This window comes from Vanacampus margaritifer, chromosome 15 (assembly GCF_051991255.1).
Source record: "Vanacampus margaritifer isolate UIUO_Vmar chromosome 15, RoL_Vmar_1.0, whole genome shotgun sequence".
NCBI lineage: Eukaryota > Metazoa > Chordata > Actinopteri > Syngnathiformes > Syngnathidae > Vanacampus > Vanacampus margaritifer.
Genome location: NC_135446.1, coordinates 14,830,053 through 14,857,314, shown reverse-complemented (window position 1 = coordinate 14,857,314; position 27,262 = coordinate 14,830,053). Strand labels below are relative to the sequence as shown.

General features: G+C 40.2%; 1 protein-coding gene across 5 annotated transcripts in view; it reads right to left on the bottom strand.

Moving 5' to 3' along the window:
• The window catches only part of arap2 (ArfGAP with RhoGAP domain, ankyrin repeat and PH domain 2), a 140,036-nt gene that overhangs the window by 98,876 nt on the left and 13,898 nt on the right, over nucleotides 1–27,262 (bottom strand). For all 5 annotated transcript variants that reach the window (XR_013288322.1, XM_077544099.1, XM_077544098.1 and 2 more), the window contains 7 exons: nucleotides 27,088–27,143; nucleotides 25,767–26,084; nucleotides 24,841–24,910; nucleotides 18,727–18,847; nucleotides 11,404–11,597; nucleotides 4,490–4,596; nucleotides 779–978 (listed from right to left, as the gene is read on the bottom strand). Coding sequence is in view for 4 of the 5 variants with exons in the window: in XM_077544099.1 (XP_077400225.1) it covers nucleotides 779–978; nucleotides 4,490–4,596; nucleotides 11,404–11,597; nucleotides 18,727–18,847; nucleotides 24,841–24,910; nucleotides 25,767–26,084; nucleotides 27,088–27,143 (1,066 nt within the window). In the remaining variant the exon portion in view is untranslated. The remainder of the gene's footprint in view (nucleotides 1–778; nucleotides 979–4,489; nucleotides 4,597–11,403; nucleotides 11,598–18,726; nucleotides 18,848–24,840; nucleotides 24,911–25,766; nucleotides 26,085–27,087; nucleotides 27,144–27,262) is intronic.

Sequence of the window (27,262 nt, the reverse complement as noted above, 5' to 3'; positions counted from 1 at the left end):
TGGACATGCGGCTGTTGTGCCAGGGATTTTGAAAGACATGCAGGACAAGCATACGGTAGCATAATATTCAAATCTTTGAGTCGATTTATTTGTGAAATTTAAAAGCAGTATGTAATCATTTTTGGTTGCTTTTGTATTTTATTTTATATATAACTCAAACGAACAAGCAGAAAATAAATTAGTAATGGGATTGTCCAGTAAGCTCAAGTTTTCCCTCCGCAAAAAAAAAAACGGCCCACTGCCGACTCTAAAAAAGCCCTTTTTTAGGCGAGGCAACTAATGAAAATGTGACGGTATAAAAGTTCTCCACATCAGACTATTAAAATTAATTCCGTCTCGCAGCGAGAAGATGACGAAAAGCCAGCCTGGGATCATTTCTACCATTAGCTTTCTCATTACTTCTTCCCTCTTCCTCTTGTTCAGCATTTCTCTTTATTGTCCGTGACATCAGAGTGCTAATTAGAAGTGCGGCAAGTCATTGGTATTCCAGATGGACCGCCGCCTAATTTAAAGGGGAGCGCCGGGCGAGGAGCGCTTCCTCTCTCGCCAAGCGTGTCGACCAAATGTAATATTAAACACTCCAGCAAATGAAATCATTTAAGGGTGTTTGAGAAAGGATGTTGGATATCTGATGGCTACCAATTACACAGTCTTTGCAGAGGTGAGGTGAGGAATCGCATTAAAAGTCACGGCTTTCAGGCGTGGAGCGATAAGGAGGGGAGGGGGGGGAGCCAGAAGACATTCAATTAGGAAAAATCGGAGTCGATCCGTCTCTTACTCTCGCACTTCTTACAGATGACCACGGCCAGGTTGACCGACGCCCACTCCGGCCGGGCGGCGCCGCAGTCGGCGCAGCTCCGGTTGGCCTCGTTGAACCAGATCTTGTCGGCCACCTCGTAGTCGCACAGCGTCTCGGCGATGGATTCCCGGACCGTTTCGATCCATTCCGACTTTTCTTGTTCCGACTCGGCCACGAAGCTGCACACAATAACAGCCACTTTTTTTGTAAGTTTGTTTCTTCTTTTTTTGTATTTGCCGGCCAGTTTGGATACTACGTGGGGCCATGCTGCCTCTCACAGGTCAGTATTGGTACTACAACAAAAATCTGATTTTGGGGTAAGAACAGGCTGTGCGAGGCTGAAAGTAAAATATTACAAAGATTGCAGCCTTGAAATAAATGTAAGAGGCGTCACTGAGCTTGGAAAATGATAATACTGCACACGTTAAGAAGAATTAAATTGCCTTTGGTCTGATTCTACATTTAACCGTGATTAAGCTGTTCGCCATGTTTGCCATTTGAACCACAATTACAGTCCATCTTTGAACGCGCATTGTCGGTAAAAGCGTCAATCACGGCACCGACTGCCGTCTGCGGGCTCATTTGCCGAGAACAAAAGTGCAATCACGCCGCCCTTGTGCTACATTACGTCAACCGACAGCAAGCCATCAAATCTGAAACTTCGCAGGCTGTGAGCGGCAGCTCAGAAGTTGTGAGGAATTACAGGTGGCAGAATTGTTATTGGGGGGGACTTCAACACTCTGTCATTTATCTTCTGGGAAAGCCCCCGGATCAGATGGATCACCTAACCCTAACCCAGAATTCTATAAAAAAAAAAAAAAGTTCGCTGGAAAAATATCCCCACTCTAGAATGTTCTTGCACTCTATGAAAGCAAAAGCACTTCCTGCCACTTTATATGAAGCCTGCTTCAAAAACCTGATAGAGATAATTCTAATCCTGCATCCAATTTCTATGTCAAATCGTGATTGTAAGATTTTTTACTAAAATACTAGTGGGGAGATCTGTTTAAGGTTCTGGAAAAATTTGGCCTAGGGTGAATCTTTTGTATCCTTGGTTCAGTTAGCTTATTTACGCTCCTCCGCTTCAATTGTTATGAACCAAGATAGATCGTGTCCGTTTTTACTAGAAGGGGGCACTCACCAACCACTGTTATTCGCTTTGGCGATTGAACCCCTGTCCGTCAGCATAAGAGAAAATCCATCTCCAAATCATCAAACCCATAGTGATCGGGGGAGTTGATCATAAAATATCACTTTATGCTGAGATCCTGAGCACTCTATTTGTTAGATTTGATTAATAGTTTTTGGTGCAGTCCATCCATCTAGCTCCCTAGCAGGTAAACGAGCACCATGGGAGCCCCTTATGCTAGCTAGCACCTGAAGGCAAAAACCCTGCCAACAGTTTGGCTTTAGCCCCTGATGCTAGCTAGCTAGCTAGTGGCACCTGAAAGTAAAAACTACCACAGTTTGGCTTTAGCCTTTTCCTAGCAGGTAAACGAGCACCATGGGAGCCCTTTATGCTAGCTAGCACCTGAAAGCAAAAACCCTGCCAACAGTTTGGCTTTAGCCCCTGATGCTAGCTAGCTAGCTAGTGGCACCTGAAAGTAAAAACTCTACCACAGTTTGGCTTTAGCCTTTTCCTAGCAGGTAAACGCGCACCATGGGAGCTAGTGAGAGAGCTCGCTAACTAGCACCTGGGACTAAAGGCAAACTGTGGCAGGGTTTTTATTTTTACTAGGGGTGGGAATCTTTGAATGTCTCACGATTCGATTCGATTCCGATTTTTGGGTCTGCGATTCGATTCAGAATTGATTTTTGATTAAGAGCGATTTTTTAATTCAAAATGATTTGATTGAGATAGATTTTTGCTTCAATCTATAGATGTGCAAGGAATTGCAATGATCTACTCCAGTCTGACTCGCTAATACTAATTAGCGCGCTACAAAATAAAAAATAAATAAATCAATAAAAATGTAAAATAAAATTTAAAAAAAAAAGAGAGAGCAATGATGATGACATGTCAAATTAACAATACTGAGCTCTCCAGGAAAAACAAACAAAAAAAAACTAATTAGCGCGCTACTTGCGGGCTCCACGCTGGAAAAAAAAAACTTTTATTGGAATAACTTGATTGTGACTTTTTCCCTTCTACTCTTCAATGTGGCTACAACTTAACAGTGTATTAGACCGCGTGGAACCACACTGCCCCTCAGTGGCCAAACCGGGTACAACATGAACAGCGCTCCAAATAAAGGCACACACAGACAAAGGCAAGACAGTATAAAATCATTTAAATAAAATTGATTTTAAAATCGATTCTGAATCGTACTAAATGAGAATCGATTTTTTGGGCACACCCCTCGTTTTTATCTTCTCGACTTGGGATTTGCCACCTCGGATGGCAACAGTTAGAACTCGCAATTTAAACATGAATCAGTACACTGGACTCGAAGGTATTTGGGAATTGAAAATGTCCCGCGTGTCCTCCACAGGGGGATAATCCAAATACCTCCAATGTCAGGAGTTTTCACTCGCCATTGCTCGTATCCAAGCTCCAAATATCGTCAACCCTCTGTGATATGCCCTTGAGCTAAAGCGTTTATCTCCAGATTTATTGGAGTCCGAGCACTTAGCGATAAGTTTTTCTTTGCGCCAAACTTGAATGTCTTTGTCCCGAAACGCGTCCTCCCCCCGCCTTTCCTAATTGTCATTCTCACAACTAATAAAAGTCTGCCATGCTATCTCCGGCGGCAGCAAAACAATGGAAAAGCCAAAGTGAGTCTCCTCAGCCTAAAGTGATTAGATGAGTTTCTGGCTAATCCCCACCTTGAGCAGGTAGCACAAGACTCCTAGGGTGACCAATCGATTCGATCCGCGCGCACACACATTCGGAGTCTCTCAGTATTCACCTCATCAAAACAATTCAAGTTCATTTTAATTCCACTTTCTTTCTTTCTTTAAGGGGGGGGGGGTTCCGCACAAAATGGCAATTACGTCCAGGTTATTAACGAAAGGGCCAAACGACGAGACCATTACGGAGGCCGACACAAACAGATCGATTGGACGTGCGGCGGAACGAGGGAGGGTCTTACATAAATCAAGTCAATCTACAAAAGGCGAAGAAAAAAAAAAGATGTGTGTTGGGGGGGGGACGGCGTCCACAAACAAACAAGCCGTGCTTTGTGATGGTTGTATTCTAAATGGGCCATTACGGCTCAAACAAGCTGCGCGCTTATTGATCGCCGGGCCTGAGGGAACGTGGAGTCACCTCAAAGGTTCGACAGATAGCAGCCAAGCTTCAAGTGGAGGGTTCATTAAAAAAAAAAAAAAAAAAAACTCTTTGTATATGTTTTGGTATGATGTGCACATATACAATAAATCCTGGACGAGCCCCCACTTGTTAAACGAACTGAAGGTAAAAAAAATTAAAAAATTAGCATATTCATGTTTCAAGGGCAGTAATTGGCTGGCCGATTAATCGGTTGGGCCCAAATAATTATTTATATTTATGCATGTCCAACATTCTTTTGTCTTCATTTCATAGTGTGTGTGTGTCATGGCTTTGGAAAAATGTGTTTGTGGTCGCTACGCCCAAAAACATTTGAGATAACATTGTTTACACTCAAAACATAGGCAATTATTAAAATATATATATATATTAAAATATATAATATATATATGCAGACGTACCAGAAGTTCTTAAAAGGCGTGTTGATTTCAAAGACCCTTCGGTCGACGTCTCGAACGTTGGCGGCTGTCAGGTCCACTTCGCAGATAGCCAGGCCCGCTTCGTAGTCCTTGAGGAGCACAAAGCCGGAAATCACAATGGGCGTTGTGATCAATTGCCTTCAGGGTCAAATATTGCGGTTCTTAACCTTGCTGGAGGTTTTGAACGCCGCCGGTTTCCTATGCAAATTGCTAGCTAGCAACTGGACTAGAATTGCTCAACTTGGCATTGCAAAAATAATAATAATAATAATAATAATAATGCAGTTAGGACGCTGACTTCCATTACTCAACTGAACTCTATATTTACAGAGCACTTTAAAACAACCAAGGCTGTTTTCTTAAGATATAGCAGATACAATGAAAACAGCACAGGCCCCGGAATTGAACCCTGCGGAACGCCATCCATTCCAATTCATAATACACATATTCGTCTGACCACTTTTTTTTTTTTTTTGCTCGACATAGTTACTTTGAAGGAATTACAAAAATAAAGAATAAAGGGTGTCCCGAGACTGACTCCCGATCGAACCCGGGTTAGGAACCACTTAGCTGCGGTGGTAGTAAAACCTGATCCCCAACCCTTGCCATCCCATGAAGAAATATTATTTTGAAACAAAATAGCAATTTTCAACACCTCTCTAATATGTTTCACTTTTCTTCCAAAGCAGACATTGCTTTTAATTTCTGCTTGTGCAAAAAAAAAAAAAAAAACTCAGTACACCTTGAAGCAAAAATATAAGGCATTGCGAGATCCATTAGTCTTCTCACACAGCATCTCAAGCTCCATTTTCAGGCCAAATTTAGAAGCCCTCCCCAATAAGGCGCGATCACCTGCTTGCCTCATTAAAGTCGCAGCTCGTTTTTCCCACACCGGCTTGGAATGTAATTCGGTCTCATCCGAGCTAACAAACACAGAAGGAGAGCTACATTTACAACAGCCGCATTGTCTTGCTGGATTTTTTTTTTTCTTCTTCTTTTTTTCCGGAAAAAGAGTCCAACTCGAAATAGTTTGTGACAGGCAATCCCGCACGCGCGTGTGTGTGTGTGTGTTAGTAGCTACGGTGTGGCATTGTACCTAAACTCAGTGAAAGGTGCAACTGAGGATTGCAGACACTTCCACCCTGCAGTTTAGACCATTTTCTACAGCCCGCAGGACAAAAGCGAGGAAAGAAGCGCACCCACGCGCGTCAAAACAGAACAAACAAAACAAAAACAAAAATGACTATGCAGACAAACTTGCCTGAAAGCCTCGTGAGCTCGTAAAGTCAAAAGATGAGGGAAGCAAATGAAGAAGAGGGCGGGATAAGTGAAAGAAAAGCCTTGGTGATCCTGCCTCAAAGTGGGTGGGACGGCGAAGAGGTCAGTCGAGTTGTTGACAAAAAAGACAAAAGGCAGAACAGGATTTTTTTTTTGGGGGGGGGGACACAAAATACGGACGATGCCAAATTTGCCTGCAATAAACGCTGCTATGAAACAGAAGTGCCTCAGATTTAGCCAAATGCTTAAAAACTCATCGGATGGCCACAGGTCCAGAAAATAGAAACCCTCCCACAGTTTGGCTTTAGCCCAAGACGCTAGCTAGCTCCATTGGTGTTTGTTTGCCTGCTAGGGAGCTAGCTAGCTACCTAGCATCAGGGGCTAAAGCCAAACTGTGACATTTTAGCTAGTTAGCTCAATTGGTGCTCGTTTACCTGCTAGGGAGCTAGCTAGCTACCTAGCATCAGGGGCTAAAGCCAAACTGTGGCATTTTAGCTAGTTAGCTCCATTGGTGCTCGTTTACCTGCTAGGGAGCTAGCTAGCTACTTAGCATCAAGGGCTAAAGCCAAACTGTGGCATTTAGTCCCAGGTTTTAGCTCGTTAACTCCATTGGTGCTCGTTTACCTGCCAGGGAGCTAGCTAGCTAGTGCTTGTTTACCTGCTATGGAGCTAGCTAGCTACCTAGCATCAGGGCCTAAAGCCAAACTGTGGCATTTAGCCCCAGGTTTTAGCTAGTTAGCTCCAGTGGTGCTCGTTTACCTGCTCGGGAGCTAGCTAGCGCCATTAGTACTTGTTTACCTGCTAGGGAGCTAGCTAGCTAGCTAGCATCAGGGGCTAAAGCCAAAACTGTGGCATTTAGCCCCAGGTTTTAGCTAGTTCGCTCCATTGGTGCTCGTTTACCTGCTAGGGAGCTAGCTAGCTCGCTAGCTCCATTAGTGCTTGTTTACCTCCTAGGGAGCTAGCTAGCTACCTAGCATCAGGGGTTAAAGCCAAACTGTGGCATTTAGCCACAGGTTTTAGCTAGTTAGCTCCGTTGGTGCTTGTTTACCTGCTAGGGAGCTAGCTAGCTACCTAGCATCAGGGGTTAAAGCCAAACTGTGGCATTTAGCCCCAGGTTTTAGCTAGTTAGCTCCATTGGTGCTCGTTTACCTTCTAGGGAGCTAGCTAGCTAGCAACAGGGGCTAAAGCCAAACTGTAGCAGGGTTTTTACTTTCTGGACCTGGATTTGCCGCCTCTGCGGATAAGCGCTTCACAGTGCTGATGGACAATGACCCGAAGCTCAAGAATCAAACAAAATCCCCGCCTTTGGGGAATTTCATTACATCGGCGAGTGCGGCTGCAAGCCGCCGCTGTCGGCGGACCTAATGAGAGTGCAGCGTGGGCGCATGTTGATGAAACGAACCTCATTCAGTCAGCATCACGCAGGTGACGGAATGTTTGCATGGAATTCTCCAACAATCAGTGTAGAGCGTGCTCACCTGAATACACCTTTTGCCTAATAACCGTCAATTCTCAGGAGGAGCCAATTAAAGCCAGCAAGCTTTGCTATACAGCAAGTGATTGGCATGGCGCTAAAAATAACTCACCTAATTCCCAATAGCCAAGGGGCTTTAACAGCACTTGTGGAGAGGCGGTATGGGGGGAGGGGGGTGGGGTTTAATTAGAGTACAAGCATTGATATAATTGTTGGGGCACCAGGCCATTAGACGTCCAAGAAACAGAAGGTGTTAGCCCTGAGAGAGGAACTGGCTGGTTGCCAGCCAATAACAATCATCCAACCGCTCGTCTACCACGCTTGTTTTCATTCGCCCACCCGAGCTGACGGAATTGCTCGCCAGTCACAAACACTGTCTGCATATTGACGAACAAATCAAAACGAATCGGCTCGGTCGAGACCAAAATTTTTGCCTCCAAACTTTACTGAATCATTTTTAAAACGTTTGTTTGCGCCGGAGCGCTTTCGATGGAATAATCGACTCAATAATCGATTAGCAAAAGAAATTGACATCAAAGGCTACAATTTAGAAAATGTAAAAAAAAAAAACTGCTTCATATCCATTGGTTATCAACTCAATTTGTTGATTATTTTTTCCGATTACTAGATATTTTTAACTTCCATTGTCTTATTGAAAGTTGCAATATGGAACTTTTTTCCCCAAAAATGGATTCTGGTTCAAATTTCCCGCGCCCTGTCTGCGGATGTGTCGTAATGTGAGTGGTGTGTATGTGAAGAACACCATGTGCAGTTTCATTTTTCGTCAGCAGGTGGTAGTAGCGATTCGAAATGGAATATTCTACGTTCAGTCGCTTTAAAAACAGGTAAAGCTGCTCAGAAGCTTCAAACAAACCGGATATGATTCGGTTCCTGGTAGGGATGCGCGATAATGCTATTTTCAACCGATACCGCTAAACCAATCATTTCGAAAGTGCCGATGTTGATAACCGGTAAGTAAGCCGATAATTGTTTGCAAAATTCAACTTTTGAGTCCTACTATAACGCTAACTAAGCTACATTTTATTGATATCGCTGCTTCAAAGAAAACCAGTAACTCATTTTGAGTCATGTTTCAAAAATTCAAAAAACTTCTTTATTATCTGTAGGATGTCAAAGTGGTTGATAATTGCCGATAATTATCGGCGGATTTCTTTATTGTCGGGTTTATCTGTTTGACGGCAAATTGGTCGACGATTGCCGATAATTATCGGCCACCGATATTATCGTGCGTCCCTAGTAACATATCAGAAAATCGGCAAAAATGTTGATCATTGATTTCCAACATAAAAACAGATGTTTGTTTATTTGGATTAAACACAACGATAATCACTTTTGCTTTCATGGAGGGTTACAGAAATCTGAGAATATTTACTGTTGAGAGGCTGAAATCGCGTGGATTGAAACAATAGCTGTAAACGATTAATTGATTATATCAAATGTCAAAATCCCAGATTTGAAACCCCAAACCGAACAGCCGTGAGCCGACGCGCTAACCAGTGGAAAGGAGAGCAAAATCTTGCCTCTACTTTTACCTCTCACTTTGTCAGGCGACACATTTTGTAAGCCTTCAGACTGTCTTTACCTTGGCGCTTAAATGACCTCAAACACAGCTCCATCACGGAGCTTACGACCCGTGAGAAATGAGTCCAGGGGCGGCGGAGGAGGAGCCGGCGGGCCCATGTTTCCAATAGCTCGTTCATCATGTGAGATTAAATACTCCACTCCGCTGAGCTCGAACGGGGCGACGCTCTACTTACCCCCCACCCCGACACACCCCACCCCCTCGCCGCCCCCCACCGCCAGATTGATCTCCAGCTGTAATAATACAATTAATTTGGATTTCCTCCCGCCCGCTTCCGCCCCGATCAGAAATGTGCTGACGCGGAGGGAAACCCGAAAGAGAAATCGAGCAAAAGATGTTTGTTTGCGCTAATGAAGAAAATAATGAAAGGCAAACAACGCCGCGGCGGGCGAAGGGAACGCCTGCAGCAATCTCAAATGTGCGCACGGATATAGAGAGGCAAGGAAATTTAAGAAATAGCATCAATGGAACGCACCCTCCTACTTCGGTCCCAGCAGGATGAAAGAAGGCTGGGATAGAAGGACTTAATTAGACTGACTTAAGAGAGTGAGAATTCCAAAAAGATAACTCGTAATAAGCTCAAAAAGAACAATGCCGCTTTGAACCCAACATGAAGATACGTACCCAATTTAACTCTAAATAATTTGCCCCAAAAAAAATCTATGCGTTTTTTTTTTAGTAAACAAGTAAATATACACTTAGCAGGTATGCTAAGTTAGCATGAAAGTTATCTCCTAGCCTTCTCGATTTCTGGTTCTGTCCCAATACAAATAGCAAGCCGTGTTGTCGAGCTAAAACTAAGCTAAGGGGTCCTTCCGGGTGTGCCGTTTTACATCAGGCAAGTTATTGAACAGCTAAGGGTCCTAAAAAGGAGGAAGTAGTGAGTCGGTTGGCAGAATTGCCACAATATTGAGGAAAAGAATAGCAAGATAAAGCATGATGTCATTTAGCGCCCGCTTAAAATACGGTTGACGGGTTGACGGATTGTTGCCATCTATCTATCTAGATTTTGTTCTCCACGGTTAAAAAAAAAAAAAGTATCTTAAAGGGGTTTTCCAAATTTGTTAGGTTATCTATGTGTTAGCATTAAGCTAGCGGGCTTGAAATGAACTTCAGTGTGTGGTTTTAAACATTTCTGTATAATAAATCTGGTATTCTAATACAGATTGATGTATTGCTTGTTTGTTAAAAAAAAAATACATGGGGAAGAGGTTGTTAAAAAAAAAATAGTGTATTAAATCGTGATCTTAATGTCAAGGAAAAAGAACCTCAATAACTATTGAAAAACTACGGAAGAGGATTAGGGCCAGTGAAGAGAGAAAAAAAAAGTTTGGCAGGATTCTTACTTCATTCTCAGAATTCTGACTTTTAAAGTGACAATTCTGACTTTATTCTCAGAATTCTCATTTTTTAAGTGAGAATTCTGACTTTAATCTCAGAATTTTGACTTTAAAGTCAGAATTATTTCTTTATTCTCAGAATTCTCATTTTTTAAGTGAGAATTCTGACTTAATCTCAGAATTCTCACTATAAAGTGAGAATTCTGACTCTTAAAGTGAGAATTCTGACTTTAATCTCAGAATTTTGACTTTAAAGTCAGAATTATTTCTTTATTCTCAGAATTGCCCCTTTAATGCCAGAATTCTGACTTTAAATTGAGAATTCTGACGTTAATCTCAGAATTCTGACTTTTAAAGTGAGAATTCTGACTTTAAATTGAGAATTCTGACGTTAATCTCAGAATTCTGACTTTTAAAGTGAGAATTCTGACTTTAAATTGAGAATTCTGACGTTAATCTCAGAATTCTGACTTTTAAAGTGAGAATTCTGACTTTAAATTGAGAATTCTGACGTTAATCTCAGAATTCTGACTTTTAAAGTGAGAATTCTGACTTTAAAGTGAGAATTCTGACTTTTAAAGTCAGAATTTTGACTTAATCTCAGAATTCTGATTTTTAAGTGAGAATTCTGGCTTAATCTCAGAATTCTCACTAAAAAGTGAGAATTCTGACTTAATCTCAGAATTCTGATTTTTAAGTGAGAATTCTGATTTTTAAGTGAGAATTCTGACTTTAATCTCAGAATTTTGACTTTAAAATCAGAATTATTTCTTTATTCTCAGAATTGTCCCTTTAATCCCAGAATTCTGATTTTAAAGTCAGAATTGTCATAATTCTGACTTTAAAGTGAGATTTCTCTCATTAAAAGTCAAAATTCTGAGAATAAAGTGAGAATTCTGACTTTAAAAGTCCAAATTCTGGTATTAAAGTCAGAATCCTGCCAAACTTCTTTTTTCTTCTCTCTTCACTGGTCCTAATCCTCTTCCGTAAAAAAAAACTGTTTAGCCTTACTTAAAATAATGGTAAATGTATTTTTTTAGGACTTGCGTGGTTCGTAAAAGCTCAGGCGCCATCATTTCCATTCACATGCACGTTCCATATTCACGACACTCATCTCATCAATTTCTTCCCGTGTCTTTGTCAAGCAAGGGAGCTCCGCCATCCTGCCGAGAGGAAGTCCCGAAGGTCGTGGGAGGAGTACCTGTTCTGTTTTACAGAGCCTGACTTTGCTCCCCGCCAGGGACGCCACAACTCTGCCTTTGTAGGCTCGCACCTCCAGCACGCCGCGCTTGTTGGTGGAGGAGCGCCGACGCAGGCTTTGCGGGCGCGTCTTGAAGCCGCGGGCGGCGGGCCGCGCCGCCGTCTGAAGAGTTTCCATCCACTCGCGGCGCTCCCCTGCGGACGCGACACCCAAACGCAGCCAAGAATCAAGAAAACACAATTTAAACAAAGAAAGATTAAATGTGATTCATCTTCTTTTTTTTTTTTTTGCGTCGCTTTCAGCGTCTGCGGCATACAAAAGGCTTCAAGTATGAAAGAGAATTGGACAGGATAAACCACAAGTGGTTAGCAAAATAAAATCCTTGAAAGCTGCTTAAGCAAGATTTGAAAGCCTGCAGCGCAAATTAGACCCAAGCACAACAGTTAATTAAAATAAAATGAAAAGTCATCGCCATCCAGTCTGTGAATCTGGTCGGGCTGAAAGACCTAATGGCTATTTTTTTTTCTCCTCAATAATCTGATTTTATGTGATAATTAGGTCAAGGCTGAATGTTATTCCTTCCGCATTTAACAGAATTCATCCCAGTCACATCGTTCACCGTCCAGAATTGCAAATGTCAATTTTTTTACCGAGGACCTCTCCCCGTGTATTTTTTATAGTGAGAGACCGATTTTGTTACCGATTATTAGTAGTCAAGGAGACCGATAACCGATAACCGATATTTCAAGCAGATATTCATTTGCCGTAAAAGAGAAAATATTGGTGTCAAAATTTTACCTTAATTTAACCTTAAACATAGAAAGAATTGACAGAGTTGTTTAAAAAATATTTTAAAAATTGCAGGGAACTTCAAGGGTCATCTGCTTGTGTTAAGCTAAAATAAAAATTAAGCAAGTAAATAGTTCCCTAAAGTTTTTCTTAAAAATTAAAAAAAAATAAAAAGTGTAGGGAGAATTTAAATAAATCCATAAATTAAAGTTCCCTGTATCTCACTGACAAATGCTAATGTAGCTAATTTAGGGTTTTCGTCAGGGTTCGTCAAAGGTTTCAAAAGATCTTCGCAGACAGTGAAAAATTGTGGGAATATGTTCAAAATGTAAAGTAAAAACTGATTGATGAAAACCCTAAATTTGCTACGTTCGCAACATTCACCGCTCGGTGAGATACCAGCTTTTATTTGTAAAAAGGCCGACGCCGATATTTGTCAAAATGCTAAATATCGGCGCCGATAATCGGTCTATCCCTACGATAAAATAAAGCCAAATGAGAACGTTGTGACAACTTCACCAAATTCTACCAGACGGAAACAAGTCAGTAAATTATAAATTGGATGACAACAAAAGCTTTATTACATCAACGTTGTCAATTTGAATTCAATTCTTTGTTCAGTCGTTCCGTGACAAAATAGAACAAGACAAACCACTCGTGAACGCGCCCAGGAAGCTAAAACGGACTCTAAAAAGAGAGCACTCAAGACAACTCTCACCGCATCTTCGCCGAAACTCAAAGGCAGTCCTTGTTGAACAGTTTAATATTTCATGTTAAGGAGCGTGTGCTTTGAATCCCCATAAGGGCTGTGAAGCAATGCGAATGTACAAACGGATTTATGTACTCACAACACGAGTAAACACACACGCCCCGCGGGGTCCATGACAGACGCCGCCCGCTGTGGCAACTATTTAACACGGCGCGGAAGAAGAAGGGAGGAATTTAAAGTGGCCGAGCCGCATCGGAAGCTGGGCCGCCATTATTAACGCTTTCGGCATCGCTGGCGTGTCAAAGCAGAAAGGTAAGCAGAGCTGCGTTGAGTTTTGTTACCACGTGATGCTGTTGACATGGCTTTGATTGGATGGGGGTAGTTATTATTATTATTTGTATTATTTTATTTTTATTTTTTATTATTTGTATTATTATTATTATTATTATTATTGTTGTTGTTATTATTATTACTATTATTATTATTATGTTTGTCTTCACAGATCTGGAAACAAAATGAACTAATAAATAATAAAATTACAAAAAAAATTTAATGATCGTTTAATAACACTTTCGATTAGCAATTGAAAGCCCAAAAAAATGTGACCGATTATTTAATTATTTATTTTCGAATTTAAAAGTGATCTAGAAATGAACGATCAAATTCAAATATTGAATTTCTAAGTCAAAAAAGACTGAGCTGTCCGATTTTTGGCCGATTCGAAAATTGAAAAAGGGAAGAGTGAATGATCTGAAAAAAACAACCAAAACCCAATGACAAATTCCAACATGGCCGACCCTGACACATTTCCAAATGTACCTTGTTGTATCAAAGTGACAAATCTCTTCCATGGGTGACCTGCCGGCGTGCCCTCGGCTGAGTGACAGACAGCCCGCTCCAATGAGCTGTCAATCATCTGACGTAGCTGACATTGTCTTCCAGTGACCTTAATTAGCTTCCCGACACGCTGGGGGTAGAAACGAGCCTCCCTTTGTGACCTCAAACCGGTTCGCTCCCAAATTCTTCAGAATTCACAATCTGCCCGCATTCATAATGAATGGCCTCCTCCATTATTGACGGCTCTTTACATCACCAGGCTTTACCGTTCCGTTGCCGGCCAGAGCTTTCCGACTTCCATTACCTGTCCTGCTCTTACTTATTTGCCTGTTATTTTATTCAGGGCTTTCCTTTCTCTCGTCCTCGCTGTCAATCCGAGGCAGGAAGGAAACCGCGGACGCAGGCGAAAGCCGTGTTAGCATCCGCACGCCTGAGCGCGTGTGTTTTGAGTAGGTTTGCTTGTTTGGCGCGTACGCCGGATCGTCCTGTGAATTCATTTCCAGTCACTTTGAAATTTAAAAAAGTGTATTTCTCTTTTAACTCATTCGCTGCCATTGACGGCTATAGACGTCAAAAATTTGTTTGAACTATTTCTATTAGTTTTCCGCTTTTTTCCACTTTTCTTAACAAGAGTATGAAAACGTAGACATTTTTTTATTGTATATTTAGAAGAGGTATAAAATGTGTGATTAATCGTGAGTTAACTAGTGAAGTCATGCGATTAATTACGATTGAAATTTTTAATCGCCTGACGCCCCTAATTTTTAATAATCTTTCCCCTTTATTTTTAAAGTTGTGTCAGGCAATTACATTTTTTAATCGTAATTAATTGCATGACTTCAATAGTTAACTCACGATTAATCACACATTTTATATCTCTTCTAAATGTACAATAATTTTTTTCTAGGTTTTCATACTCTTGTTAAGAGAAGTGGAAAAAAATGTTGAAATAGTTCAAATGAATTTTTGACGTTTATATCCGTCAATGCCAGTGAATGAATTAAAAAAAAGAAAAGAAAAGATTATTAAAAATTAGGGGGGACAGGTGATTAAAATTGTAATCGTAATTAATCGCATGACTTCACGAGTTAACTCACGATTAATCACTAATTTTATATCTCTTCTAAATGTACAATAATTTTTTCTAGGTTTTCATACTCTTATTAAGAAAAGTGGAAAAAAATGTTGAAATAGTTCAAATGAATTTTTGACATTTATATGCGTCAATGGCAGTGAATGAAAAAAAAAAAAAAAAAAAAGATTATTAAAAATTAGGGGGGACAGGTGATTAAAATTGTAATCGTAATTAATCGCATGACTTCACGAGTTAACTCACGATTAATCACAAATTTTATATCTCTTCTAAATGTACAATAATTTTTTTCTAGGTTTTCATACTCTTGTTAAGAAAAGTGGAAAAAAAAATTGAAATAGTTAAAATGCATTTTTGACGTTTATATCCGTCAATGGCAGTGAATGAATTAAAAAAAAAAAAGATTATTAAAAATTAGGGGGGACAGGTGATTAAAATTGTAATCGTAATTAATCGCGTGACTTCACGAGTTAACTCACGATTAATCACAAATTTTATATCTCTTCTAAATGTACAACAACAAAAATTCTAGGTTTTCATACTCTTGTTAACAAAAGTGGAAAAAAAATGAATGAGTTAATGTATGTGATGCCGCTTAATTCCTTTAAGATTAGCGGTTGTTTGAAAATCATTGCTAATTTTTAGCCTAGCTATGCTTCCCATTATATAGTACCTTAGCATTAAGCTAGCATACTTGCATTTATGTGATTTGGATGAAAATGTTGGTTTTAAACATTTGGCATCTTTTTAGGGTAACTGCGCAAGCGAGTGTTCTTTTCGTCTGCCAAAAGTGTTTCTATTTGAACGTCTCAACCAAAATGAGGACGGACGGTAAAGAAGACTTTGTAAAATGTCTTCCAAGAAGTGTATGTGGAGCTCTTTTTTTTTTTAAGATGGAACCCAGGGGCAGCGGATACAATGAAAACAGCAGAGGCCCCAGAATTGAACCCTGTGGAACACCATACGCCAAAACGCTTGAGACTGACTCACCCAACCCCTGGGGTTCGATCGAACCACTACTACAGACTATGAGAACAAGAGACACAAGAGCTTAAAGCTTAAATGTAAAACTATCTTTTAAAAAATAAAAATAAAAAAAATAAACGGTTCTTGCTTGTTAAGAGGCCTTGCACATTTTGGACTGGAGAGCTGATTTCACTTTACACAAGAAGAGAAGAAGCGAGTAAAGCATTGAAACTGGATGAAAGGAGAGCTGGGTCCACTCTGCACCCGGCGAGGAGATCTTAAAGGCCGCCCACACAGCCTCCATCAAAAGGAATATATATTATTTTTTTTTAAGTTTAAAAAAAGAAGGCGACCAAACATTTGTTGTGTTTACTTCAACTCACCACATCAGCGCGAGTTAAAACGAACAAATGCATTTTTATTCACCTTGGCTTGTTTTTTACGGAACATGTGTACGCAAAATATTTTATAGCAAGAATTCATTTTGTGTGACGGCACGAGTCAAATAAAGATTAAGAATCTGGGGTGACATTTTTTTTTTTACCTACATTGGCGTAGGCCTGTCTTGTTAAAAATGAATCACCGTAATGCTTCGGTGAACTCGACTGCGTCAGCCACGAAGGCGCAGGTAAGCGCATGCTATTAAACTGCTTAGTCAGCTTATCGTTTATTCATTGCATCACTAAAGGCTCTAAGACCTTTGGAAAATAATTTGTGGGCCATTTAGTTTTGGGAAGAATTAAAAGCGGCTGGTGGCTCTACCGTTTTAATCAATGACAGCATCATAAATTAGCAATTCTTTTAGCGTGTTAAATTAGCGATCAGACAAGATTTTTGGGTGTCGACAGAAGGTGAAGGACTTATTCACGCCTCCTCCCATCCTGGGTTTGCCCTTTCTCTGCCTTCACCTCATCGTTACGTCGACGCCGCCTGCTTCGGCGCCAAACCCCCCCCCCCCCCTCTATTATTCCTCCACTTCCTCCGCTCTTCATGTTCAGCAGCTCCTTAACTCCGCTCCACTAACTCCCTCGTTTTCCATCAGCCTCCTCGGGTCTTCCTGGTTCTCGTGCGCTCCCCAAAGATTGATGAGTCTTCGCTCCAAGGCGAGCCGGCTCGTTTAAAGATGCATGAGGGGGGGATGAGGCCAGGTTTCTCGCTCTCTCGCACTCTCGCTTTTCAACGCTACCCCTCCAAAAAGAGGGGCCACCCATCTCGGGGATGGAGAGGGGGGGGGTTGGACTAAAACGGAACTGTCTACAAAACAAGCAATAAAAATGATAGTAAAAAGGTCCTTTGTTTTTGCCTTTAATTTATTTTATAGAAAGGCTATTTTGGGCTAATAATTTAGCCTCTGCTTTGTGGATGGCTGCTCATCTTTTCTAACTTTCTAACATTATTTTATCAGTCAATAAAGCCCACTTAGGCAGTGTGTATGAATGGACTGGAGAGACGAAAGCCTCAGGGGTTAGCTTAGCGCTAGCTAGCTTTTATGACAGACACAGAATGGATGGATTTAAAACAAAACAGCGGTTCCCACTCAAACGAATAACCGAATTATCACCCATTTGTGCACATGTCCAGAGGTGGCAAATCCAGGTCCAGAAAATAAAAACCCCGCCACGGTTTGGCTTTAGCCTCTGATGCTAGCTAGATAACTAGCTAGGTCCCAAGCAGGTAAACAACTATAGGAGCTAACTAGCATCGGGGGCTAAAGCCAAACTGTGGCAAGGTTTTTACTTTCAGGTGCTAGCTAGCTAGCTCTTATGGTGCTCGTTTACCTGCCAGGGAGTTAGCTAGCTAGCTAGCATCGGGGGCTAAAGCCAAACTGTGGCAGGGTTTTTACTTTCAGGTGCTAGGGAGCTAGCTAGCATCGGGAGCTAAAGGCAAAGTGCGGCAGGGTTTTTTCTTTCACTTGCTAGCAACCTAGCAGGTAAATGAGCACCATGAGAGCTAGCTAGGGAGCTAGCTACCTAGCACCTGAAAGTAAAAACCCTGCCACAGTTTGGCTTCAGCCCCCGATGCTAGCTAGCTCCCGAGCACCTGAAAGTAAAAACCCGAGCACCTGGGGCTAAAGCCAAACTGTGGCAAAGTTTTTACTTTCAGGTGGTAGCTAGCTAGTTAGCTCCCTAGCTGGCTTTCATGGTGCTCGTTTACCTGCCAGGGAGCGAGCATCGGGGGCAAAAGTCAAACTGTGGTAGGGTTTTTACCTTCAGGTGCTAGGGAGCTAGCTAGCATCGGGAGCTAAAGCCAAAGTGTGGCAGGGTTTTTTCGTTCAGTTGCTAGCTAGCTAGCAACCTAGCAGGTAAATGAGCACCATGAGAGCTAGCTAGGGAGCTAGCTACCTAGCACCTGAAAGTAAAAACCCTGCCACAGTTTGGCTTCAGCCCCGGATGCTAGCTAGCTCCCTAGCACCTGAAAGTAAAAACCCTAGCTCCATAGCTAGCACCTGGGGCTAAAGCCAAAATGTGGCAGGGTTTTTACTTTCAGGTGCTAGCTAGCTAGCTCTCATGGTGCTCGTTTACCTGCCAGGGAGCTAGCTAGCTAGCATCGGGGGCAAAAGTCAAACTGTGGCAGGGTTTTTTCTTTCAGTTGCTAGCTAGCTAGCAACCTAACAGGTAAATGAGCACCATGAGAGCTAGCTAGGGAGCTAGCTGCCTAGCACCTGAAAGTAAAAACCCTGCCACAGTTTGGCTTCAGCCCCCAATGCTAGCTAGCTCCCTAGCACCTGAAAGTAAAAACCCTAGCTCCATAGCTAGCACTTGGGGCTAAGGCCAAACTGTGGCAGGGTTTTTACTTTCTGGACTTGGATTTGCCACCTCTGCACATGTCTATTATGTATGGAAATGTAAATCAATTAGTCAGGGAGGCTTTCAACTTACAGCCCTAAATGATTTTTCAGGCTACATAAGGAGAAAGCAGTAGTCCGTACCTTCTTTCTCGGCCCGGAATATGAAAGTCCGAAGCGAGGTGATGACCTCAAACTTGTTGTCACCTAAACCTCGCACCTGTCGGATGGCAGCGGCCAGAATCATCCCTTTGGAGTACATTTCCTGCACAAAGAAGAAGATGGGACGCGCTAAATAACTTCACAAATGCAAGCAAACAGGACAAATTGTAATAGCATTATCGAGCTGTTGTTCTTTTCTGTTTCTCGTCGGAATGACTGTACTTTTTTTTTTTTTTTGCTTCAATGGGTGTGTAATTCTCCACTCGCATTTGCTGTTGGTTTTGGATCAGATTCAATTTTGAAACACGGCTGACGGATATTCTCATCAAACTCAAGGCATAAGCCATCAATACGGCATTCATATTTATTTACGGAAATGCCATCCCCTGTTCGCCTCTCGAGCAATAACGTTGATAAAAGGCACTCAGCTCGTGGGTGAGAAGCGCTTGACTCAAAACCTGCTGCCAGAGAAAGATGACTTTTTTGGTCTTCTGTGGTCGCAGAACGAGAAGGTTTGCGGTTTCGTACATTTCCAGCGGCCCAGGATAAAACTCTATTTCACTAAAACAGCCCATATTGGGGGGGAAAAATAAGTCTAGTGGTCCTTCTTCAAACTGCAGCTCATTTGGACAAATTCCCGAGGAGGACTTTGTCAAAGAAACGAGCCCTGGAATTCACCCAAAATAGCTGCTTCCAAACAAAATGGCTGACTTCCTGCTTAATGGTGACCATGAGGCTTTTTTTGTACGTTCTGTTTTGATCAACATATCTTCCAAATTTCGTGTTGTTCGGTAAAACTGGTGCACTCTTTTTTTTCCCTTGGAATTTGCTCCCGAAAACGACTGCTTCAATTTAAAATGGATGACTTTCTGTTCAGTTTAGTACAAGGGTCCTTGAGACTTTTTCGTGCGTCCTGTTATGATAGACATGTCCACCAATTTTTTTTTTTTTTTTTTTTTTTTTCCCGGGAGAGCTCAGTATTGTTCATTCGGTAATTTTACCGATTTGACATGTCATCATCATTGCTCTCTTTTTTTTTTGCTTTTTTTTTATATATATATTTATTTATTTTTTTTGTATGTGGGTGGGAATGCGTGTGTGTGCGTGCGTGTGAGTGTGTGTGTATTCATTAGTTCACCTAAAACCTATTAAAAAATCCCATACCGTTCACCTAAACCGAACACTTCCAGCCAGAGTCGTGAGGCCGTCAGGAGACCCGAGGAAGGACCAAAGAAAGGAAAGGAAAGTGAAATCCAAATTTGTTGTTGATTGATCAAACTGGTGTCCGGGGCAAATTTTTTCAAACCATCCAGGTGGTGGCATTTAATGAGTTTAAGTGATAGTGTTTTTGACTTCTACAAGATGCGCATATTTTTTTCAGGGGGCCCAAATTCGTGGAAGAATAATAATAACCGTAACTTAACTTAACTGCAATTTTCAGTCTGCTTTGCAAAATTGAACAAAAACCTGGCGACGCAGCACGGGTAAAGTGCGATTTGGCGTACCGTCCCATGTTTCCACCCCGCCAAGGCATCCAAACAAGCGAGGACGCGACACTTTGCAGCGGGTCATCGGCGGCGCGAACGACAAACTTCAATACCAGGGCTTCGTTTCGAATCAGTATTCAATCCCTGATGTGACAAAGAAATGCCCTTAAGAGTTTCAGGGGAAAAAAAGCCAATGTTTTTCTAAGAGGGACGTGCATTATGTTGCTCTAGCGGTGTGAAAATCACTGGCTCATGAGAAGAAAAATAAGACCGTCGTTGCATTATTCATGCTCATAGTGTCATTATCTTTGCCAAGTACCAAAAAAAAAAGGCTTCATTTTATTTGCTGCACACTGTCGTATATGGGTGCAAATACGGAACGGGAGACAGTGAACTTGTGACTCCTTCTTGCCATTCCTTAATTAAGCCGGTGACCTTGCCGTCCGCAAAAGGAGAAAAAAAGTCAAGCAGCCAAAAATATCACCCACAGGGACAGTCAAGAGGAGGAGAATGAGAGAAATTAGGTCCGTGTGAGAGGCCAAGGAGGGCTGAGGGAAGAAAATGGGAGATCCGAGGAGAGATGACGCAAAAACAGGGAACGGGGTATGTATGTATGTATGTATATATATATATATATATATATATATATATATATATATATATATATATATATATATCCCATTCTAAAAATAATGTATATACTGTATATATATACACACATATAAAAAAAATATATATATTTTTTTTTATATATATATATATATATATAAAAAATATATATAGAAAGAGATTTTATATATATATATATATATATATATATATATATATATATATATGTATATAATAAATATACATATATATAATAAATATACATAATATATATATATATATATATATATACATATATAAAATACATATATATATAAATTATATATATATATATATATATATACATATATAAAATATATATATATATAAATTATACATATATAGATATATACATATATAAAATATATATATATATAAATTATATATATATATATAGATATATACATATATAAAATATATATATAAATTATATATATATATATATAATATATTATATATATATATATATATAGATTTTTTTTTTAATACACACAATATATACACACAATATATATATATATATATATATATATATATATATATATATATAAAAGTACAACACAATGGCTAGGTGTTACGTCCTAAATGTTCTATTGTCGTATTCGTATAAGAAATGTGGCAAAAGAAAAAAAAAAGAAAAAAAACAAGCGTGTGCTTGAATAAATTAGCTCTGTGGCTGATAATTACGCCACCAGAATGGTTTAACGGTAATTAATTGTCTTAATTCCAGTTTGGGGGTCAGTAAGGAGAGAGTTGTTTAATTGCAACTTGCGCATCTATAAATACTCGCGGGGAAGAGTCTGATGAAAAGACGAGGTCAGGCGAAAGACACACACATACACACACACACACAGACTACCCTCAAGAGGACAAAGAAAGCAATGAGGCCTAACTATCTCTTTCTAAGATAACACACTCACCTGACTAACCCCCCCCCCCATCTTTATTTCCCCTCACACTGACCTCCTCCCTCTCCACTGCAGTGCCCGTTTGAGGGTGCGCTGGGAAGTGGGGAGATTTTTCCTGCACATTTCGCTCTTATTCACCCCCCCCCCCCCACCCCCCACCCCACAAAGAAAGTAAAAACAAGCCAGTAAACTTCACGGAACAATTAAGGCTGAGCGCTGGAGCTAAAGCACACAACAATGGAGGCACCATGTGGAGAGCGAGAAGCGGGGAGGAGAGATGTTGGTGCATAAAAGAAAAAAGAAAAAGAAAAAAAGTTTCAGCACATTTGCAATGGAGGCATGAGGACACCAACTGGTGGCAATGAAAACTTCACTCACAATGCCTAAGTGAGCTATTAAATCAAGATTTTAAATAAATAAATACATCTATTTTTTACTTCTTTCTTTTTCTGCAAAAAGCCGCTCTCTGTTATCAGATTGATTTTTTTTTTTTTTTTTTTTTTTTTTTTTACATGGCATACTCTCCGAGGCTCCCTGCTAATGAGTTGCATCAAAAATTCTGCAACTATGAAGATAGCAATGTTCTGTTTTGGTTGGCCACCCTCGCGTAGGTGTCCATTTTAAAAAATGGATTCAGGGCGCCGTGTGGTGCAAGGTTATCATAGTGCACCAAAACAAATCAAACTACAAAATCTGAAAAAATACTTTTTGTCGTTCTTTCGATCGGATCGCAGTGAGGAATTAATTTTTGGGGGGGTCACATGATCAAAAGGTCTCCATACTGTATTGAGGTCGTCTGCGATGATGATTGACGTTTTTGATTTAGTGCAGGTGTGTCGGGGAAAAAAAATACATATTTGGCATGAAAGATAACGCGTCAGCTGCCGTTCCAGTAACTGTCAATGAAGGGATTTGCTACATCAGGCTGACACACTGCGAAGACTGATCCCCGCCCCCCCCCTATCCTAAAACCCTGCCCATCCTCACTTCATCCTCTCATTCCCTTGAAGCCAGGCTTTGGACACACACACACATATACACACGCACGACATCGCATATCAGGACCCGGAGGACTAAATCTAAAGACCCGGAGCATTCTCCCGAGCCAATCCCCTCGTCTTGACGAAATCGGGCGAAAAGGGGCTGATTGATGAGATGGATTGGATGCAATGCGGCGAGCCCGCAGGAACAAGTGAGACCGATGATCTCGCTCCTCTCCCACGCCACCTCAGCTAACCCCCCCCGCCCCCAATGATGACATCACCGGAGACCTTTCAAAGCTGCGACTGTGATTAAGTGCGATTAGTTCTGTCTGGGGCTGACAGATCCCGCAGGATTTCACACTACAAAAGAGAGTTTGCGGGTGTTAAAAGTTTCTGAGCGAGGACAAGCATGGCAATGTTTTGGTGCGGCGCCACGTAGCAACGAGCGCACCATGACACTCGCGTCGTTTTGTCACCAACGGGCCTTTTAACTAAACGGTGACGAGAGACTTGAAACCAAAAGAGTCCGAAACTGGAATACAATAAAGGATCGTTTTGTTCAAGATTAAAAAATATAACCTGGATGAATGACAATATCAATGGTGAAGTTTACTGCAAAACAAAGAGAAAAGGCCCCCGCTAGCTAAATGCTAACACGTAATGCAAAATGCCATAGAGCTAACAGGCTAACGGAACTAGCATCAATATCACAGAATAACTTTAAAACGGCTATTTATACACAAGCTGCTCAACGCAGAGTAACGATACTCACAGGCAAATATTCTTTAAGCATTGCGCAAAATGATTTATTTTATTTTAAATTAGTTTCACGGAAAAAAAAAAGTTAAAAGCTGAAATTATTAAAAGTTCCATTTGAAAATACTTAAGGCTTTTTTGTACTTTAAATTTATTTAGAGCTCTATAAACAGCAAATAAAATAATATTTTGTAATACATTTTATTTGATAAAATTACACTAAAGCAAAGCGTTTTAAAAATCAATTTAACATTTCTTCTGGGCAAGAAAATAATGCTTGCTGCTAAACACAATGTGAACTTAAGAAACAAAAACTGCTGTTTCTATAAAAAAAAATAGAAAATGTTCATTCATTATATTAGAATAGTTTTATTGTTTAATAATTGTTAATAATTGTTTTTTTTATTGCAAAAAAAATGCAGGACAAAGGAAGAAATTTGCTAAATGATTCGCACATCCTTAGATAAGAATACAGAATTTCATTAGATCGTAAAAATGGCATATCCTTAAGTACGTTAATATCACAATAATATCAATATCGCAGTACTGAACACCCATATCACATATATATCCAATATGACAGTTTTAGTTACTACCGTATTTTTGCTTTTTTTTTTTTTTTGTTTATTCAAACTTTTCTTTTTTTTGCCTTTTTGAGTGTCTGGAACCAATTAATAACATTTCCATTAACTTCAATGGGAAGAGTTGATTTGAGGTAAGACTGTTTTTTACTATGGGCACATAAGAAGTTAAATTCATAAATCAAAGTACTGTACTGTGAACTTTATGTACTCCAAAAAAAAAGACACACACATCAACAAAGGCAACTTCTCGACAAAAAAGAAAACGCCACGTAATGGTCGAAAGTGCTGACTCGCCGGCCCTCCCCTGATGATTCCCGTTCTCCCTGCGGCGAAGCGTGTCCTAATAAATAAAGTGACCGACGCAATGGAAAGAGGCGGCGGGGACTTGGGGGGGGAGTCGGGGTGATGGTGCATGAGCGGCCACAGAGGGCTGTAATTAGCAAGTGATTAACGAGGCGCCATCAGACAGGTCGCACATCATTGATTGTGATGCGCCGTGGCAAAAAAAGTGAGCTGAACCTGAATGGGGCGTTGCGGTTTTGCCGAAAGCCATTTCAACCGATCGCACGCCTGTTGTTTCATGGGAATGCTAATGTTGCAAATCATTCGGGTAGTCAAACTTTTGGTAGAAGAGCGTTAGCTCGCGACGCTAACGACGACGAGGCGTGGAAGAGGACTCGGGATATGGATTTCTTTTGAGCTGTGATGTCCGGCGGGTATTCAAAGTTACCTTGTCGCTGTTGTAGTAGGCCAGGGTCTCGCCGTCGAAACGCACCCACCGCCGCTGAAAGACGCAGTTCCTGCAAAAAAAAAAAAGACAACCAAAGGGTTACTGACGGACATCAAAATTCAACAAAATTCATTTATTTTCCCCTTCACTATTCTACAAACACCTCACAATGAGGATGTCAAATGTCAGCAAATAATTTTTGCGACAAGAAAAACCATTAAAACTGTTTAGAGAACCATTAAGACTATTTTGATAATGTTTAAACAACCTGCAACCTTTATCAATCAAGTGTCGCAAATGAATAAGAACTAGATACGTTTTTAACTTCCTCCTACCCCTTTTAAACATTTAACTCTTTTCTTTCTTCCTATTCTTTTCTTTTTTTACTTCAATTTATATTTTAGACTTGTAATGTGTTTTCTTTGTGTTTATATGTTCAACAAAACCATTAAACCAAAAATGTTTTGTTTTTTTCTTTTTTTTCTTTTCTTGGAGAGCTCAGCATTATTCATTCGGTAATTTTACCGATTTGACATGTCATCATCAGTGCTCTCTTTTTTATAATTTTTAATTTTTATAAATTTTTATTTTTTTTATAAATGTTTATTTTTTAAATTCTTTTATTTTTTACAATTTTTTATTTTTTTATTATATTTTATTTTTTATTACTTTAATTTTTTTTATTAATTTTTATTTTTTTATTAATTTTTATTTTATTTTTTAAAAATTTTTTTTATTAATTTTTATTTTGTATGTGTGCATGTGTGCGTGCGTGCGAGTGTGTATCCCCCCCCCCCCCCCAAATTTTTTTTTAAATGTTCATCCATCAGCGAGATACGGGCAAACCCTGTGCACTTGGAATAAATAACCCAGCATTGGCTCCACCCCTTTAGGACAAAGCAAGCCATTTCCCCCAATCAACCTACCCTTGAGGTGAAAGCTTGTCCAGCCAGCCCATTTTCAGCACTTGAGGTTCCGCAGTGCCGTAAAAGCACGCGTACGGGGAAATATCAGGCAGACGGTCCCCTGGAGTTTCAAAAGACTGGGCGTAGAGGTCGCAGTCCACCATGACGGCGGAAGCAGAGCTAGCGTCGGGACCGGAGGCCGGCGGGCCGACGCTGCCGTACTCTGCCGTATTTTCAACCAAGTTTGGCAAAAAGCTGGCGCACTCTTCCACCGTGGAGTATTCATCTTTGTAAGGGTCCGGAATGGTCGGGACAGGAGGCGAGTCCTTGTCTTTGGATCTGTGGGTTTGATGAAATTAATGTTGCTACAAAACAGGCCTGCTAGCCAAACGAAAAGATTATTTGTATAGCTCCTAATCTATTTCGTACGGAAGCGTATTGCATTCACTTGGGGAAAAAAAAAAATCCTGTTTTTCTGACAAATTTTTTTGGGTTGCTTTGTTTTTTTGAGTATTTTTTTTTCTTTCTTGTTTTTCTGACTATTTTTTTTGGGTTGCTTTGTTTTTTTGAGTATTTTTTTTTCTTTCTTGTTTTTCTGACAATTTTTTTTGGGTTGCTTTGTTTTTTGAGTAATTTTTTTTCTTTCTTGTTTTTCTGACTCTTTTTTTGGGGTTGCTTTGTTTTTCTGACTAATTTTTTTGGGTTGCTTTGTTATTTTGAGTATTTTTTTTTTTATATAATATTTTTTTCAGTTTTACTGGAAAAAAAATTTTTGTCAAAAAAAATATTCAGAAAAACAGGCTGAAAAAAATTATTCAGAAAAACAGGAGAAAAAAATATTCAGAAAAACGGGGGAAAAATTGTAAACAAAAAAAAACAGGAAAAAAATTTATTTAAAAAAACTGAAAAAAAAATATTCAGAAAAACAGAGGGGAAAAAAATATTTAAAAAAACAGAAAAAAAAATATTCAGAAAAACAGAGGGAAAAAAATATTTTAAAAAACTGAAAAAAAATTATTTAAAAAAACAGGGGAAAAAAATATTCAAAAAAATAACGCTGCCCCAAAAAAATTTGTCAGAAAAACAGGACTTTTTTTTTTTTTCAAGTGAATGCAATACGCTTCCGTAATTTCGAATTTGTCTCTCAACTAAAATTATCTTGGGCTTTGGGTATGCACGTTGATGACATCGACGACATAAAAACAATTCTCGCATCTGATCTGCCGCTTGGAGACATGTTTACCACAAAAAAAAAAAAAAACACAAACATAGTCAGAAGTTATTTTTTCTTCTGAAGACTTCTAATAATAGAGCCGGCGAATATCAGAGCGGCGGACCGTACCTCTGCTTGGTCTTTTGGAACTTGTCCTTCGGCGCCACTTCTTTTCCACCTTGGTTCTGCAAAAGGGCGCAGGGGCCGATGAGCATCAAATGAAAAGAAAGTGTCCACGGTTCTGCTTGGGCGCCATTATCGCGCGGTTGCATTAAGCGGCGCTAACTTTAGAGGCTAGCTGACA